The sequence below is a fragment of the Centroberyx gerrardi genome, chromosome 9 (assembly GCF_048128805.1).
Source record: "Centroberyx gerrardi isolate f3 chromosome 9, fCenGer3.hap1.cur.20231027, whole genome shotgun sequence".
Classification (NCBI taxonomy): Eukaryota; Metazoa; Chordata; class Actinopteri; order Beryciformes; family Berycidae; genus Centroberyx; species Centroberyx gerrardi.
In genome coordinates, this window is record NC_136005.1 from 9,823,578 (window position 1) to 9,842,503 (window position 18,926).

At 45.8% G+C, this 18,926-nt stretch overlaps 1 protein-coding gene across 1 annotated transcript in view; it reads left to right on the forward strand.

Moving 5' to 3' along the window:
- Positions 1–1,032: 1,032 nt before the first annotated feature.
- The window catches only part of shdb (Src homology 2 domain containing transforming protein D, b), a 22,393-nt gene continuing 4,499 nt past the window's right edge, over positions 1,033–18,926 (forward strand). The window contains exons 1-5 of the mRNA XM_071920512.2: positions 1,033–1,116; positions 1,811–2,189; positions 4,279–4,429; positions 7,623–7,889; positions 18,151–18,325. Of these exons, the coding sequence (XP_071776613.2) occupies positions 1,857–2,189; positions 4,279–4,429; positions 7,623–7,889; positions 18,151–18,325 (926 nt within the window). The 5' untranslated portion in view covers positions 1,033–1,116; positions 1,811–1,856. The remainder of the gene's footprint in view (positions 1,117–1,810; positions 2,190–4,278; positions 4,430–7,622; positions 7,890–18,150; positions 18,326–18,926) is intronic.

An 18,926-nucleotide genomic window follows, 5' to 3' on the forward strand; every position in this document is an offset into this window, starting at 1 on the left:
GGGTCTTGAGCCAGTGCTTGATGAACAGTGGTGCAGACTGGCAGAGGTAGGGGGAGATATGGTGGTGGTGGTGGTGGCGGGGGTGGATTCTAGCATGATGACCTCATCCAGTCTCCCGCCCCTGGGAGAAAGTGAGCTCATGGCTGTCGTAAAGAAAGAGGCATTTACGGTCTTTTAACAGCCTTAGATGGTCTCACCCACTGTAGCGCACAATCCAATTTACTAGCCTGGACCTTGGATAATGGGACATCTGTGAAAGGATGAAACGCACTCTGCCAAGTGAACAAAATGCCTTATCTTTCAATCAGAATGGAAAGGCCTCAGTGCTTTTGTCATTCTGTCTATGTGATAAGGTGTGTTTGTGTGTCTACACTATAAGCTTTAGATCCTCAAGCTCCTCGTTCACCTCAAAAGGTATTCTTGTCGCCCACAGCATGATGGGATTTTGCTATTCCAGCAGACCCTATGTGGAAGCAGATTACACACTGAGTTTTGTTCATCCCACAGGGGCAGAAACTCAGCATGTGGTGCTACAGTGGATTATTTATTTGTTGTTTTCTTTGAGGAATACTGCAAAATCATTTCAAAAAAGCTTAAATAAAGCTTTAAAAAGTGGAAATCCTCCACAGTGACTAAATGTGACTAAATAATGAACATGGAGATATTGGGGCGCATTCGTGTGAGACGAAATATATTTTCATTTCCTGCTTTGCATTTGTTTTCCTCTTACAGGTTTTAAATGGGATATATTTCTTTAACAGCTCATCTGATGCGCAGATATTTCAATGAATGAACGGTCGGCTGACTGCAAAAGGGGATAGGATTCCACTGGGAATGAAGCACCTCCCCTTTAATCGCTTGGTTGGGTTTCTCTCCTATCTGTAGTCGCTCGCTCACTTGCACATTTGCCATCAGTCGTTTCCTAGCGGAACTCCACTGGATTTCAGTGCTGTTTTTCGGAGGCAGAAGAGCTGTTGTATTCTTTCTCCTGTTCTTTTACGGAATAAAAGCGTTTATAATCGAAACCTTTTTCACTTTTTGGTGTCTTTTTATGTCACCAACATGAAGAAACGCGGAATAAAGCATCCAAAGTGGGTGAAGGTCTGAATACTGTTGGTAAGTAGTGGTGCCATCGCAGCGCAGCGCTCTCAGTGGGATTTAAATTGCGGTGTTTTGGTGCTTCATGATCTCTAGAGAAGAACTTCAAGAAACATTAGTTATATGTCCTCAATTTGCTTTTTCTACTGTTTTCCCAAATTCGTTTTCGTTAATCAACTTATTGTAATTTATGTTGGTGAAATTAAAAAACAAACAAACACGGAAAGCAAATGAGAAATGTCTTGGTGCCACTTTGACGATTTCTTCTGTTATTTGCTGTTCCCATGGCTTTGTCTTTGCTTTTTTTATCAGCAGGATTAAATCGGGCTTTATTACATGGGTGTGAAATGTAATTGCAGCCTTTGGGGGTAAAGTCCAGATGCCAGACTGTGTTATTGCCCCTGCTTAAAACAAAAGGAGTACATAAATCCCAGCTGTTGGTGTAGTTTACTGTGGGTCTTTCATAGTGCCATGAGCCACTGGATTAGGAGAAAGTTAAAGATGAGCTGATTTTTAACCCTTTGATTGTTTGCACTTCCTTGCATACATAACTTATCGGGTTTATCACGCTCACAAACGCACACACACACACACACACACACACACACACACACACACACTGCTAATCCAATCCATCTATCCATAACCTAGCTCACACGATCTCATCAGAAATAAGGTCAAGCAACTAACCCCCTTGTCTGTGTCTCTGCAGCCTCCTGCTTTCATCCTACCAAACTGTCTGTGGAAGCAGAGCTGTAATGGCCAAGTGGCTGAAAGACTACCTGAGCTTCGGCAGCAGGCGGGTGCCTCCTCAGCCGCCCACGCCAGACTACACCGAGAGCGAGATCCTCAAAGCCTACCGGCTCCAGAAGAACCTGGACTTCGAGGATCCCTACGAGGACTCGGACAGTCGGTCCAGGAGCGAGTCCGGGACCGCCGACCCCTCCACACCTGTGTTCGGGTCTCCCATGAAGTCCTCCAGTGTGGACACCAAGTCGCCCAAACACAGACTGATCAAGGTGGACTCCCAGGAGCTGGGGCGCACCAAGATCCTCCTCAGCGCGATCTCCTTAGAGGACCAGCAAGAGCCTGTAAGAGTTCTCTCCCCTGAAATCTCTGTTCGTTCCTTTGTAGGTGTACAGAACAAAAAGCAGCTGATGCGGCGATAAGAATTTTGTGTGGCTCTCCTCTCCTTTAATGGAGGAAGGGAGTGAGAGTGGGAGGCAGGAGAAGGAAAAAGCACTATCCCACTTCTCTCTGATCCCCTTTACATCACTGGGACAGCTTTATTGACCAGCCTCCTTAAGCAAGCGACTGGTAATGTGTGTTACAAATATGCATTGTTTCCATTAATCACGTTATGTCCGAAGCACCACATAAATTGGATACCCTACTGTAGGTGCCTGATGCAAGAAAGCATTATTGATGGCTTGAGCGGACCATTGAGTCAGGAGGGGTCACACTCCCTTGAGTTTATGTCTTTCCATAAATAATAAATGGGGTTTGGTTTTGCAAGCTGAGAGAGACCCTCGGATGAGCACATGGCAGGGGCCAAATACCGTATGGTGATATGTCAGGGGTCACAGAGAAGCATCATTTATGCTGTGGTCATGTTGGTGTCATCAGGACTGCAGTGTTGTCCTGGATATGTACTGTATCACACAGCTACTGAGAGGGAGAAGGAGAGGGAGAAAGACAAAGAGGCGGCTAGAGAGAGCGAGCGAGCGAGGCAGAAACGGAGCCTCTGCTTCTGAACATGGTTTTACAAGGGAACGGTCCGCGCATTAATTCAGCCCACATTCGCTGAGTAAGTTAAGGAGTGTGGTTCAGGGTTAAACCGTTTTCACTGCTGCAGTTAAATCCATGTCTCCCTCTCGTGGAAAACGCTACAAGTGCTGAAAAGTCCTGAAGTGGATTGGAGTGGTGCGGTAGTCTTAAGTCAAGTCGATAGCCCCTTCCTCCTCTCCACGCTCCTCCTGCCCTCATTAATTTCCCAGGGTCTGTGGGAACATCCGCGCTCTAATTAACATTGCAGATTCCTGTGCATCGATAACCTGTTACAGAATCAACATGGGATTAGGATGTAATTTTGTGAGGGTGTGTGCATGTCTAGCAGGAGTTTGGGCAGCGCGCCTCGCTTGAGCGATCCCCTTTGTTGGATGGAGAGAGAGAACTATAGGGAGAGAGAGCTAAATGAAGAGAAAGAGAGTGGGGGAAATGAGAGAGAAAGAAAGAGGGAGACAGAAAGAAAGAGAGAGAGAGAGAGAGAGAGAGTTCATAGACGGTGGGTGAGTGTGTATATGTGTATGCGCACGTGTCCTGTGTGTGTGTGTGTACGTGTGTGTGACCATATGGCTGCCTTTGTAGCTGTCAGTGTGCCAGCTGACCACTGCTTTCCTCCTGTGCATGTATGGAGGAACAAATGCTCCCAACCAACCAACCAACTCCCTCTTTATTCTCTCTGCCACCTCCGGTCCTCCAGCCAACAACCTGATCATCCTCAGACAGGCCTATTTTTTTTCTCGCTGCATAGCATACAGCTTTCAAATGGGGGACAAATTGCATTCTTGAAGAGGGAGCTATATTGTGTAGCCTCTGAATATAAACCGGGGTATTTTTGTGTGAAGGCGTTGGTGCAGTATTCTGATGTTTGCCTATTGTTTGTCAATCACATACAGTGGAAAACCACACTAAAGGTACAAATTAGTGTTATAATGATACTCCGAAAAATAGAAAAATGTTCTCTGTAATCAAGCATACAGTATATTTCATATGCCATTCAATGAGGATGTGATTGCATGTTGGAGTGTTGTACTGCTCTCTCCGTCTTTGGTCTTGATTAGCTATTGTCTACGCAACACTCTGCACTAATACACCTTTTACAGGCTGAATTCTCCTAATTATCGAAAAATAGTAATGTTCTAGGATGCTTTAATTGAAGACTTTATACCAAAATTCTTAAAAATTATTGCTGACATGAAAGTCTAACTCATTATAGAGTACTGTTAAAGTTTTGACACCTGTGCCTGCAAAATAAAGATATTTTTTAATTGGTTTGTCTGTGTATTTGAAATATAAAGACAAAAAATACTGGAAACATGTTTATCTGGAAGTGGATATATTATGTTCTGTAACAAAACTCATCATTCTCCATGACTACGTGTGCGTTTTGTCCTTCAGGTGGTGCCATCTGCTCCGTTGGCGGGGGACACAGATTATTCGGACCCATTTGATGCTCGTCTGGACCACCGACCTGAACCGGATCTGGGACCCATTCCCTGTGAGAACAATGGCTACATGGAACCGTATGAGGCCCAGAGGGTCATAACAGGTCAGGAGATTATATCACTAGAAAAGGATGTGTCATCAGTGAATATCTTGTCGGTCTGATGGTGCTTTAGTGGTCCATATTGTTATAATACAGTATAATGGTATTATAGTTCCATTCCATTTTCCCTTTACCCTTCCCTTTTGTATTTCATTTTCTCATTTTTAAACAATTATCTCCACATATAGCAAAGACGTACATATACACAAACAATACAACACAATTAGCTTCACAGTATTAGATTAAGCCTTTAAAACCCTAAAGGGTTAAGTTGAGATAAAGGCTCTTCTTACTTACATAAAGATAACATTACTGGTCAGATATTATATTGCATTTCAGATGCACCAAATCATGAAAACAATATCAAACCATAGCATAAAGTAATGATATTATCATTGATCTATTACCTGTCAGCAGTTCTTTAATGAACATCAACATTGTGATGATACAATTATATTATCACTGTTTGCTACCTTTCTTTTTCGCTGTGGTAAACTGTTTTATCTCTGTCTTCATAAAAGAATGTATCCTCCTTGGTAGCAGTGATTTTACAGGTCGCTGCCATATTCTCTCTAGCTGTTTGTTGTGTAAAATTATGAACACACTGCTGTTAAATCATAGTATGCTGTAGTGTTCAAGAAGTCCTGTTTAAAGGCTGTTTATATTTTATCTGTTTATAAGTGGACAGTTCTGCACTAGGCCTTTGTAACTGTCCACTCCTTTGTGCTTTTTAGTTCCTCACAACTGAGCCTGCTCTCTCCTCATGAAACTTCTCTTCAGAGATGTCTCTATCCAGTGTTCACTCTCCTCCCATGTTATTTTCTCCCGTCCTCTAGCTCACATCTATCGTTTTCCATTTGTCTTTCCTCCCGTAACATCTCTCTCTGCCCTCTCTCCGCGCTCTGCCTGGTCTGTCCCAGTCATTTAGGGTGGAGAAGACCCCCCCCCCCCCTCTCTCCGTTTCTCTATCTCTCTCCATCTCAAGGGTTCTCCCTGGCCCTGAGGGGAGTCTGGCCGGCGCTCTAATCTGTCTTTTAGCGACTGTATGTCCTGTCCTCTGTCTCCGTTGTCACTTCTTCTGCTGCCTTTTTGGTGGTCAAATGAAGTTCATAATCTCGGGCTGAGGTGAAGGGAGCATCCTCATTTCGAGACAGATCCACAGTCATCTGAGAAACCCAGAAGAGAATTGCTTCTCTTTCCAGTTGGATGGAGAGATTAGATTCACAGTAGTGTTGGCTGAGCGTTTGGCAAAACATTGTCGCAGCTCTTTCATAGACGGGGCTTTGAATGGAGCCTGTCAATCTACGTAGATCTGTCTGTCTGCCTGCTTTTGTCTGTCTGTCAGTCTGTCTGTCAGTCTGTCTGTCAGTCTGTGCATGGTTGCTCATTAAAAAACACAGCAGAGCGGCAAAGACAGATGTTGGATCGGAATAGTAATTATCTTTCGCAAAGACTGTCCTGAAACGACACCTGTGTGCTCCCCCCCCCCCCCCCCCCAACCCCCGAACATCGTACTCGTATGAAAGAAAATCTTCGATGTTTATCCGCCTCTTAAGTTGTTGTGTTTCTGACTGTCACAGTTCTTGAGTTCAGTTCATGTGGATAAAAGACAGGTCCCCGTTTGCATTCCTTGCATCACGTAGCAGACTGACAGTTATCAGTATGCCTAAATAGACCCCCCCCCCCCCCCCCCATTCCACTCAATCTTCAATCTCTATCACCTTTCTGTCAAATTGCCATTTTCTTTCCCTCTCCTTTTGTTTTTCTCCATCATGTTTCCTATCCATTTATCATTTGCTTCACGCCTGTTTTTATCTCTCTGCCTTCATCTTCTCCATCTCCAGGCTGCCGCTGACACTGCGGGCTCCCAGCGCAGGTAGAGCAGCATTCAGCCACGCTGTGCTTCTGTCTCAATGACTTAACATCAAACGCAGACAGACCCCCCCACTCCACCCCCACACACCCCCCCCCCCTCTCCCACTCCTCCGCCTCCCCTCCTTGTCGTTCTCTCCCGTCACTCCTCCCCTCCTTACCTCATCCCTTCCCTTCCCTCTTCCTTCTCTTCCTCCTGCTCCTCGCCCCCTTTCACCATCCCCACCTCCTCCTCTTCCTTTCCTTTTCCCACTCCTCTCCTCCTCCCTCCTCCTCCCTCCACCCTCTCCCCTCCACCCTCTCCCTGTTCTCTCTGTTGCTCCTCCTCTCTCTCTCTCTCTCTCTCTCTCTCTCTTTTTCCCTCCACCCCCTTCTTCCATAACCTCAGGGCCTTTCCCCAGGGCCTCCGCTCGGTCGCCATGGTGATGACAGGGCCGCCCAATAGCAGTGTCTTGTCGTCTGAAGGTTAAAGTTTGCCTCTGCCTTTCACCAGCGAACCCTCCCATTTAGTTTTAGCACTCTTCCCTCTCACATGAGCGCACCTCCTTAGCACGGCCGCTGGCTGTGGACACAAAAGATGCCTACTCCTTCGTTTTTTTTCCATTCTTTGTTCTGTGATTCTATATCTCCTGCTTTTTTTAAGTGTGCATTTTTGAGTTCAACTCATCAAAGAGCCGTTGCTGATTGCTGCTGCAGCTGTGGGGCTCCTAATTATCGATGCATCTCTTGTTTCAGAAATCTTATCTCGTCTTCTAGCTTGCGTCAATAATCTCTGAGCCTTTTATCTCATGGTCGCATTTGACTCGACATAACAGGTGCAGGTGCTGGGAAACATTTCTTGGTCAGAACCCGCTGAGAAAGTGATGAAAATGTTAACGAGGGGATGTGGATGCTGTTGTGAGCTGTGCTGGTTAGCTGCTGGGATGCGGATAGAGGAGGGGGTGGGGGGTGTGGGGGGGTGTCTACCGTGTTGCTACTCGGCGTCTAGCCCAAGGCCTTGTTAAGCCCCCACATATGAGATGCTGAGCCCACCGCAAGCTGTGCAAACATCATTTGTCTCCCTCCTCAAATTCTAGTCATGTCAGAGCTCAACAGGCTTTTTGTTATACTTGGAGGTAGAGATAATTTCAGTCTCTTGTTTAGAGGAACCTCATCATTATGTGCAAATATTATCGCTTATACCCGTGCCTGTTTTAGATTTGTAAACCTTGACACATCAGACAATATTCTGAATGTCATTTTGTGTGTATGTGTGTGTTCTTGCATGCACGTGTTTGTGTGTGCACATGTATAAATGTGTGGTTTTTTTTTTCATATGCTGTAGAGTTGCAGCGTGGTCCTGGAGGCGGGCGGGCGCGGGGCGGGGTGCAGCTGTATGACACCCCGTACGAGGATGAGCGAGGCCGGGGGTTCGGCTTCGGAGACACCCTGGAGGATCGAGGCAGGAGCCTGGGCCTGGTGTACGGCGAACCCCAGGAGGAGAGAGGAGAGAAAGAGAGCAGCAGGCTGCCGCAAGACGATGAGAGGCCGGCCGATGAGTACGACCAGCCCTGGGAGTGGAAGAAGGACCACATCTCCAAAGCCTTCGCAGGTAACTTGAGTAGAATGTGAAATGCCAATGCGCTGTTGGGTGAATCAACAAAACAGTAGGGTGGAGGAGTGAGTAAAAAGCCCCCATGTTGGTAAGCATCCACCCTGCTGCAGTGTTGCTGAGCAAGACACTAGCTGCGGTTACATGAGCCATATTTTTTCATTCTGATTGTTTTGCACCTGCAATGATTCAGAGAAAAGTAAACATCATTGACGTCACTTACGTCAAACCGGCGAGCGTGCACAGAAAGACTATAGATATTCCAACCAAAAAAGTGATCAGAATGAGTGTTTACATGACAAAATTGTATCCATCAAATGGATTATGAAAGGGTTATACCACCCCTCTCAAATGGAATGAAATTTAATTCGAAATGGGCCAGTTTATTCTGATTGAGGTGGTTACATGAGGCATTTTTATTCTGATTGGGCTACTATTTTGATTATTAGTAGAATAAAAGGCTCCATGTAAACACAGCTACTGAATCCCTACCAGCTACAGGAGCGCTGCTGTGTGGCTGACAGCAAAAAGAAATCCCCACAGTATCACAAAGTATGACACAAAACACTGGGCATCATTCAATACAGTTAGTGGAAGAGGTAAAACCAACCTAAATACTGTAGGTACAAAAAAGTACTTTTGTTAAAGGTCAAGGCACTCCCGGGAACACATAGAGCATTGCTGGGTGATGCTGGATGGTAAAATAGTCAGCTAACTGTCCTGACCTTTAATACAGTGCCTGTCTCCCGTCACTGCACCTCCAAAGCCTTTTGCAGGAAGATGCGACTGCAGTGACCTTCACTGTCTCAGCTCAGACGGCACATATCTGTCACTTTTACTCTTGCCACACCACATACAAACACCTTTGATGACCATTGATTTTCTTAAAGTCATTGCACACTAACACACGATACACACACAACAACCATCATCAGAATCGCATCGACTGTCAGTCCTTTTTCCTTGTGTGTGACTTCACACAGAAACACAGTGTGAGGAGAAGGTTAGGGGAGGAGGGACAGAGGAAGGGAAGGGAGGGAGGTAGGGAGAGATTTAATTTTCTTTTATAATCATCATTATTATCTGCGGTGTTTAAAAATAATGGGTGCAATGATTATTATCTTTAAAAGTTGCATTGGCAATGTATGTCAATTCCACCCCATTATGTTCCATTCCTTGAACATAATTGGAGGGAGAGAGAAGGCGAGAGAGACAGAGAGAGAGAAAGAGACACTGACAGAAAGAGAGAGAGAAAGAGAGGGAGAGTAAAGAGAAACAGAAACAGACTGATAGGTCAGTGAGGAGTAGATCAGTGTAAGGTATGGCAGGCCAAGCCAGCTTAATTGAGCTGCATCTCCAAGTCACGGAGGTCAAGGTGATGGGCTAATAAATCAACCTGCCTCGTGCGCACTCCCCTCCTCTCTTCTCGCTCTCCTCCCTTCCTCTCCAGTGTCTCCCCCTCCCTCTCTTCTCAGTTAATTACATGCTTACATGTGCGTGACTGATCCAGTGCTAATAGGAGAGTCATGGTCAGCAGAAGTGCGAAAGCAAAACACAACTACACACACGTATGCTTGTCTGAATACACACACAGACACATAAATTCACAGCGTGTTCATGCTCCAATCACATTAGCCAGAGAAGCACTAAAGAGACGCCGTAACTTATTTGAAAATCGAGATGATTTGGAAAGGAGGTGCACGACAGTTAATTTAAAAGCCAATATCACCTCTCACCTACTGAGCACTCATTCCTGCTCTACCTCTCGTTTTCTCCCCTCTCCATCTCTTGCTCCCTATGCCACATATGCACTCCTGGAGAGGAGAGCTTACAGCACCATTAGAAAACGCGGTGGAGGAAAACGCTTGTGCGCCTCCAGTTGCCTGACCCCTTGTTTTTTCCATTCAGAGTCAGCACTCTGAGCTGGCGTGCTGTCTGTCTGAGCAGACCAAAGCACTGAAGTGTAAACACACAAACAGTATTTTCCATTCTCACATTTAATCCATATTCCCCGACCCACTCAGCGTTGCTAGGCAGGGCCTACATGAGAGGGAGGGGAGAGACGGAGGGAGAGAGAGAGAGCGATAAGGAGCAGAGGGAGAAAGAGAGAGAGATGGAAGAGATGGAGAGAGAAAGAGAAAACGCATCAGAGAGAGATATGGGAGTATAGACAGAGAAAGAAAGAGAGAGAGAGAGAAAATGGAGAGAGAGGCAGTAGAGAGTTGGCTAGAGAGGAAAAAGAAAGGGACATCCAAGGTTATGGAGGGTTTGATGGCAGCTCAGTGGATGTTTGTGGAGGCCCAGTGCCTCAGAGGGGAGGGGCGTCGAGGAGAATTAATGGTCGGGGGCTGTGGAGATGCAAGGGGGGAGGGCGAGGTGAGGCGAAGGGGGAGGAGGGGGAGTCAGGGCCATTGTGGCAGGGTGCAATCAGTCATCCGCCAACACAGGCACACTCTCACACACACACACACACTTACACACACGAGCACGGCAGCGGTGACAGCGCTGTCCTCCCTGCAGCCCTCCCTCCCTGCCGATGTGACACACTCGCTCAGATAACCCGCTACAGGGGGCAAAGGGGGGCATCGCGATCTGCCAGCAGCCCCTCAGCCCTCGCCTCATCATCACCTTCACACACATACACATACACATTATTCTCAACCAGTGTTACCAGCACTGATTATCACCAGGCACCTAATGGGTGAAGAAGGGTGAGAAGAGGTTGTGTGCATGTTGGCACAAATGAGCGCATGGGGGGTGTTTGCCTGTACATATTGTATGTGGATTTGTGTGCATTGCATTTAGCTGCTAATGCTTCTGAACAGAATCGGCCTTATTATAATTTTCACAGCTTATCCATGCTTACATGTGCAGTAATCGGCCGGGTATTTGCGAATATCGCATGCTGTGGGTAATTCCAAATAGTATCAAAAATAAATTCTGGCACCTTCAAAGCCTTTTCACCATTTCCCATTGGAGTCCACTTCAGTTAGCTGTGTGAGGGTGAGCCTGGCAGCGCCTGAGGGGTCGAACGTGACAGGCTTCTCTCAGTCCGGTGGGTTTTAATTACAACGCTGGAAAGCTGTCACCAGTCGCCACCGTCCAGCCCAAATTACAGCAGGCATTAATTCCTGGAAGTCAATGGACAGTCCAGCGGTGAGACATCGGCCCTGCAGCCATTCAGCACCAATTAGTGAGCTAATGAAAAGCACCATCTCATTAGCTCTCTGATGGCCATGTCTAATGAGCAGATGAATGGGTGGTTTAGGTTTTTAAGTTTTATAGTCTGGTACGGAGGCTTTGATCAGGCCGTCTGAGAGATGACGGCAGTTAGAGAAATGGGCTTGTGAGTGAAAAGTTGCAGCTTCGAATCTTCAAAGATCTGGATGTGGAAAGTGAATGACTAACATTAACATCCCCATAACCCCCCCCCCCACCCACCCCAACAATGACCGTCATGGTGCCCTTGAGCAAGGCACTTACCCTCCACTTGTTCCAGTGCAGCTGCTCAGTGGCCAGCAGTAGAAGACTGGTTTTACAGGGAAGCTTCGAAGCATGAATGTGTTTATCTGTTGGAACTAAAAGCAGAGCGGTGGTGAAAAAGAGTGTGTAGGTTCAGCAAAACCTTTCCCTGATAAATAGGTCAAAGTGGTAATCCATGAGTTTTTTCTCTCTCCCCCTTTTGCTGACATCTTTGTTGACAAGTAATCATTGTTGTTTTTGCTTTGTCTTTGGATTTTCTGTTGACGTAGTTTGGGTTTCTGTAGGTGCCAGTGTTTTCTTTGTCTGCTCAGCCATGGTGGCTGTTACTGCTCATGCTAACAACCCAGTTCTTCTTCTATTTATTCCAAACAAACGGCTGTTGCTGGAAATGTAAAACGCATAATTTCCTGTGCGCCAGAGGGCCTCTGTGTAGAAGTACACACATGCAATGAACGAATCTTTGAAATGCTTTTAAGGTAATTTCAAATATTACCTTGGGTAGGGTGCCTTGGGTAAATAACTGATTGCTGAATGCAGAAGGTTGCTTTAAAGCGTTAATGAATACCGAAGCGGAAGCTCAGTTTAGGGAAGCTTGTAAAGACACCTTGACAGATGGTGAGCGTATGTTTGTGTGTGTGTATATATGTGTGTGTGTATCTGGGTGTGTGTTTTGTGTCCGGATGTGTGTGCATGTGTTCTGAGGGAACAGGACAAGCTGTCCTCGGGTGTTGTGAGCGTGTACATGCTCATGTTCCTGTGGGTGCCTGAACATGTATGTCTGTGCTTGCGTGTGTGTGTGTGTGTGTGTAGCATGTGTGCATGCAGACAAACATGCGAGGGAAGAAAAAGATGAGATTTCCATTTCTGGTGCATCGCTGTTCTCTCTTGCTCCAAGCACACCCAGGGGGCATCTGACCGGCATCTTCATCAATTTACTGGCACAGCGGAAGGGCTCTCATCCCCCTCTCTCTCTCTCTCTCTCTCTTTCACTCTCACCTCCCCCTTTCTCTCTTTGTCACTTTTCCTCTCTCTTGCCCTTTTCCTCTTCCCCGTTGCACGCTCCTTGTCTTTCTCCTTCAGCGTGAAGCATTACTGACATTAATGAAAAGGCATGTCCTCCACGATTCCCTCTCGCCGACAAATACGAGAGATGGGGAAAGAGGTGATGGAAATAGGGGAGGGCAGGAGAGGCAAGGAGAGAGGGAATGTGAAAAGAGAGATAATGCCCCACTTAGAGGGAGACGGGTGAAGGAGAGAGACAGAGATAAAGAGAGAGAGATGTTAGTGAGAGAGAGAGAGAGAGAGAGAGAGAGAGAGAGATGGAGAGAGTGGTACGCAGCCACAAGGGAATGGGTCTATTGAATCCCTGGAAAATAGATACACAGAAAAGATAGTCAAGGAATGTGTTATGTTTTTAAAATCAAAGCCAAAATGGTACACGTCCATATCTGCAGCAGGAAAAAATAAAGGAATAACTGCATCTAACAGACCTTGAGATGCTTTGTGTGGATCTATATTATGAAAGAGGGACTTGTGCGAATGCAGGGCTTTTTTTTCCCCCTGCACTGGCATAAGGTGTTAATTGTCTGTCCTTATGGGGGTCATTTTGCCCAGCAGAAGGTCTTTGTGTGCAGAGAGGTGATGGGGTGCCAGGCAGATGTCTTCATTAAATGGGCCTAATGAAGCTGTTCTATTGTCTTTGTTTGCTCCTCCTTTATTTCAGGGACACGGAAAACGGCTTCTGGAACTGGAAAGTCAGTTATCCGTCAGTCAAGTCGATAATGTTCTGTTCAAATCGGGGATAGGAAAACCTATTTTTGCCGTTCCCGCCCACTCAGATAATTCCTGGTAATTGTTAGCAGGTGGTGGAGGCGCCAGGCGTATATGGGATTTTGCCAGACCACAAATTACGGAATTGCTCTCACCTGTTTCATCAATTAGCTCAAAATGCGAGAAAGAGCTGGTAGATAATGTCCTCCTTTTCTAACAGCTTAGACAATGAATATAGTAGATTTTGAATACAACTCATGAATATAAGCTGTTACCACGGATGTGGCTGTGCCTTTTGTCCCTCTCCTTACCATTAGAAGTGTGCCTCATTGTCTTGTATTGGCAAACAAAGCAGAGTGCTAACAGCCTTCTTTGTGTATGACAGATCCACAGGTTCCCATTGGAAGTGAATGGAAGCCAGATGTTCCCTGCTAGTGAATGAGTGACATGTCATGCACGTGTGTGTGTGTGTGTGTGTGTGTGTGTAAGCCTGGTATTCTGCCTTTTGTTATTAGAGTGAGGAGAGCAGACGTGCATGTAGGAGAGCTGTTTTTCATTTCAATCTAAATCTGTCTTTACCAGAGGGGTTTATACGGTGTTAAAGGGGCATTTGGACTTTTATCGACCTCTATCAGTAACAAAGGAACTGCAACAACATTGACAGGTCAGGTGATTGACAGAAATCTGAAGGTCACATTTTCTCGATAGAACAAGTTACCCAATTATAGCAGAAATGTGTAGTGAAGAGGAAATATATCACGATGCAAAATAATACTGCTTTGTCATTTGCTTTTTTGGCTTGAAAACTAAATGTGTTGCGGCTCTGCTCGCCCACCTGCAGCACCGTCAGTTGAAAATGCAAAAATGCTATAAAATGAGTTTTTGAAAGCCAGAAATCTCAGCACCTGGCCAAGTAATCATTGAATCATTGGTATTGATTACCAACCTTATCAAACTCCCGCTGATATATTCTGGTTGTTTTCTGCTACGGGAAATTAAATAATCTTGTTTAATGCACCTTTTACTGCGAGTTAACTATCCGCAAGCATCAGCACAAGGTCATGCTGAATCCATGGAGTGTTATGAGTGCACACATACAAATTCACTTATTCTCACACACACACAAGCACACACACTGCTGCAGTAACTGTACAGCTATAATACTTCTACAGGATGTCCTTGGCCTTGAATAGCGTCTAGAATCCACACAGACAGAGCAGCAGTCGCCCAAACATGAGAGAGGAGGAATCCTGTTGGAATTTTCCCATTAATCAAACGCACACCGACACCTGTTCACATCTTCTGTCCTTCAAGTGCTTGTCTGGCCTCAAATAGGTTCTTTTGGCTGTCTCCATTGTGTGTGTGTGTGTGTGTGAGTGAGAGAGAGAGAGAGAGAGTGAGCAGCTTAGCACAGCGGACGTGTGTTAAAGGCAGTAAATCCGGAGTGAGGAGCTTTACTGGAGGACTCATACTGAGTTAATTTTCCACTGGCATTAGAATCTGGTCACAACCCAACCCACAGAGACACAGGGCCATATACACCCATCTTAACAATCACTTAGTCTAGTATTGAGTCTTAAAATCTTATTTTTCTTAAAGCAAGTGAAAAAATAATTTCACTTGTTTCCAATGCAAATCAAGAATGTTCTTGAATCAAGTAATCTTGATGCTTGTAGAGCAGTGGTTTTCAGTGCCATCAGTCATCGGGATCCAGAGCCCTGCTGGTTTTCATTCTAGCCATCTAATCAGGGAATATTTTACACCTGGGATGCAACGTGAATGAGGTTTGAAACCCTTTGTGCAGAGAAAACTAATAACTGCCTAAAGATATTGTCACTTGTTTCAAGAAAAAGGAAACGGGTCCTGCATTGGAAACAAATGCACCGCACCAAATGTCCATTTTAATAAGCCTTTCACTCTAATATTGAGTGTTAAAATCTTGTTTTTTTTTAAACAAGTACAAAAAATATGCCAAAGGTGTGAGATAATGTCACGTGTCTCAAATGCAGTTTCACCAGCTTTGAAAAATGTCTTGAAATAAGTGACAGTATCTTGAAGCAAGATAGTTCACTCAACTAATAAGAAGATAATGTCACTCGATTCAAGGAAAGTCTTGAAGTTGATTTGCATTGGAAAGAAGTTGGGTGAAGTTATCTCACCCAATTGGCAGATCTTTTTTACTTGTTTTAAGAAAAATAAGATTTTAAGATTCAACAGTACTAGACTTAATGGCTTGTTTAATGCAATGTGAAATGATCTCACCCCATTTGCAGATTGGATTCACTGGTTACAAGGAATACAAGAATTTAAGACTCAGTATTAGACTAAATACCTTGTTAAGATGGATATTTTTTTGCCGTTTATTGGGTGCACACACACACACACACACACACACACACACACACACAAACTGCAGCTACCCAAACCTGAGACAAGAGGAATCTTGTTGGAATTTTCCCCTTCATCTGCGGTACGCCACTACCTGCTCTTATCTCCCACTCAAATGACTGAGCACATTTCTGATCGGAGATAGATTGCCTCGGCCGTCTCCGTTCTCTCTCTCCTTTCATTTTACCCTCCACTTGCTTTTGCGCTCTTCTCATTTACACCCCTCGCTCTTTTCTCGTGTCTCAGTTAGAATTAGAGGTGTGAGGAGTGGTGTGGTGCGGTGGCAAGTGGACAGGCAGGAGAGTGTGGCGGTGTTTAGGGGTGTCGCGTGTGTGTGTGTGTGTGTGTGTGTGTGTGTGTGTGTGTGTGTATGTACATGCCTGCGTGCCTATGTGTTTGCGTGCATGTCAGCGTTGAGGGGTGCCAGGCCACACTTTAATCCTGGCTTCAGCGGAGGTGCGGCCCGCTCCAGATGGGGCCATTGTGCTGCGCCATGCATCAATAATTCACGGAGAGCCAGAGAAAGTGGCGGAGTGTGTCTGCCTGCTCAATAATTAACCAGGGAGGGAGGGAGGCATGTATGTACAGCTTGGGTCTCTCCTCAAACGCCAATTCAGGTGGCCTTTGATGTCCCAGGCCTGGGGGGTCTTTGGATTTGTCGGCTCATTAAGATGTCACCCTCTTTTTCCTTTTATTTGTTTTGTAATCCGTTTGTGGGGGGGCTAAATGTATGGTGTGAAACGGAGGCAAATCGCATAATGTGTGTGTCTCTTTGTGTGTCTGTGTCTGTGAGTGTGTGTGTTGCCACTGAAGCTGCTGTAATGACTGTAGATAGTAGAGGGTTGCCTGCCATGGTGGATAATGAACTATTTTTGGTTCTGTCTCACGGTGCAACCTCCGCTCGGCTCCTCTCCTCTCCTGCCTAGGTACAGTAGGATGCTGTATGGAGAATTATCTGCCCTCCACTCTCAATGGGTTTTTCTGTATGCTCGGTTACACATGTCATTCAGCCTCACTTCAGTTCCTCGGTCATACTACGCCATGTTAGCTCATAGGTTGCACGCTTTGTTTTCCCTGCGTCTAGCGCTACCAGACAATTTTCCGAGGTAGATTAGTTCAGAGGGCTATAAATAATGCAGTCTTTGACTTCTCTTGTCCTCTGTCTTATCCTATCCTTTGCTTCCTTTTGTCTTCTCTCACAACATTGTAAATTGCTGTAAATGCAGGGTCTGAAATACCTGAAGCAATTTTCTCCACAAGCGTTTGGAGAAGAGGAGACAGGAGGTATATTTGACTTCTCTTCATGACAGGAGCTATAGTTAACTTCATTTCACGACACCGCCTCACTGTCACCTGCACACACACACACACACACACCCACACCCTCTCCCGTTCTCAACAACACTTCCCTTCCCTCTACATTCTTCAGATCTCTCACTCACTTTCTCCCTCACATCCGTTCTCATTCTTCACTTCTTATTTTCACCAATTATCTCACATATCCTCCTTCCATTTAACTCTTTTAAAACCCATCTACTGATCTCTCACTGTTTCGCTTCCTTTTTCTCTCGCCTCCTCTCCACTCGCCCCCGTTAGAAATGAGGGAGTTGTCGGAGTTGCCCTGGCCCGCTCCAGTGGGTCAGTTGGAGGAGGAGCCGCCCGTCAGAGAGCAAGGTGACCTCTCACCCCGAACAACAGCCCCCATCCTGCCTTCCTTTATACCAACCCCCCCTCTTAGCAGTCACCCTGACCTCCATGACCCAGGCTGTTGTCCTGCATCTGCTATCCCTCCACCCTGAGCCCCCAGTGGCCCGCATCTGCCCAACCTGACCCCCGCCTTGGGCTCATGGCTGCATGGATACTGGTGGTGGTTTGTGGTTGTTAGGTTGTTCGGTTGAAAGCGCTCCCTTTCTTACCATGGTATTTTCCCCCATTAGCGGTGGTTGTATAATTGTCTGTTCATATGCACGTCCAATACAGGTGCATGGTTGAGGAACTAGCTGCATGGAACAGAACCAAATACGCAGCATACTGGAATTCAGTTCCCACTTTTTGGCGACAGTGTGTTTCAATCTGGCTTGGATCCTAACCTAATGAATGTCCAAGTTTGATCAAAACATGGCAAAAAAGTAAACATTTGTTTTAGTTTCCATTTGTGGTGCTCGGTCAAAATAAAGTACCACCGCACTCCCAGTGTTGTGGGACTCCCTACTAGCAGCCTCTCTCTGCCCGTCCAATGTGCAACACGAGTGCAGTTTCCGCACTTTCCTGTAATATATCATTCTGTATTATCTGCCCTGGGGGACTCATAATAATGTTGATGACGGCGATGATGCTGATGGTTTTGCACTCACCCAGAACCGGACCTGCTCCCCTCTACTTTGCCCCTTCAGTGACAGGTCTCTCTGCTGCATGCATGGCTTTGTAATAACAGGATATCTGATGTGTACCCAAGCCTGGCTGTGAGGGTTAATCCCTTTTGATGATAGTACAGTGTAAATAATGTGACTCACTTTGTCTGTCCCTGTCTGTCTCTCCATATATCTCTCTCCCTCTCCTCCTGTCCCTCTCTCTCTCTCTCTCTCTCTCTCTCTCTCTCTCTCTCTCTCTCTGCCAACAGTGCAGTTTGATGGTGCAGAGTGGGACCGCTCTTCATCCCCCACAGAGCGGTTGCGTCCTCCAGGTCCCAGGTCCAGTCCGCTGGCAGGAGGGGGCATGAAGTTCAGAATGCCCCAGGAAGCCCACAACATGGTGGGGGAGAGAGTGGACCCCAGCCTGCCTCTGGAAAAGCAGGTGTATGTAGGCTGTCTTCTGTTAGATCCATAGGAACTTCATAAAAATACGTACCAGTGGCTATGTTTCAGTAAATCGGCTATACTTAGCCATACTTCAGGTCTTAATCGGGTTAAGCGGTTTATATGTGCCTTTGATAGCCTGTTATTGAGTTTCCCTGTTGCCATGAATAAACCAGGTAACAGAATATTGCTGTCTACTTGAAGTGTCTCGCACACAGACAGAACAGTCCGCCAGAAAAAATGTATGAAAAAGGTTTGGCCACCAGCTGCCCTCATTGACTGGGCAGTAGGTTACTTCTAATACAAAGCAAAGAAATTTAAAAAATCCCATTAGTAAGAGTAATCATAATTACAGCTCACCATCAAGTTTTTTGTTGACATTAAAATGTACCCATAATGTGGTGCGAGACATAATCCAAATGTGAAAGGAGTAAGATATTTACATTCCACAGTAATACAGTATTAAGCCAGGCATCTTAACCGGGTTTCTCATAATGGGAATATCATTCAGAGTTATGATGTTTACATGCTTCGACTCAAACCTGGGTTACACGAGAAGTCTCTGTGCATGCAAACTTAATTAGTATGTGCTATTAAACCC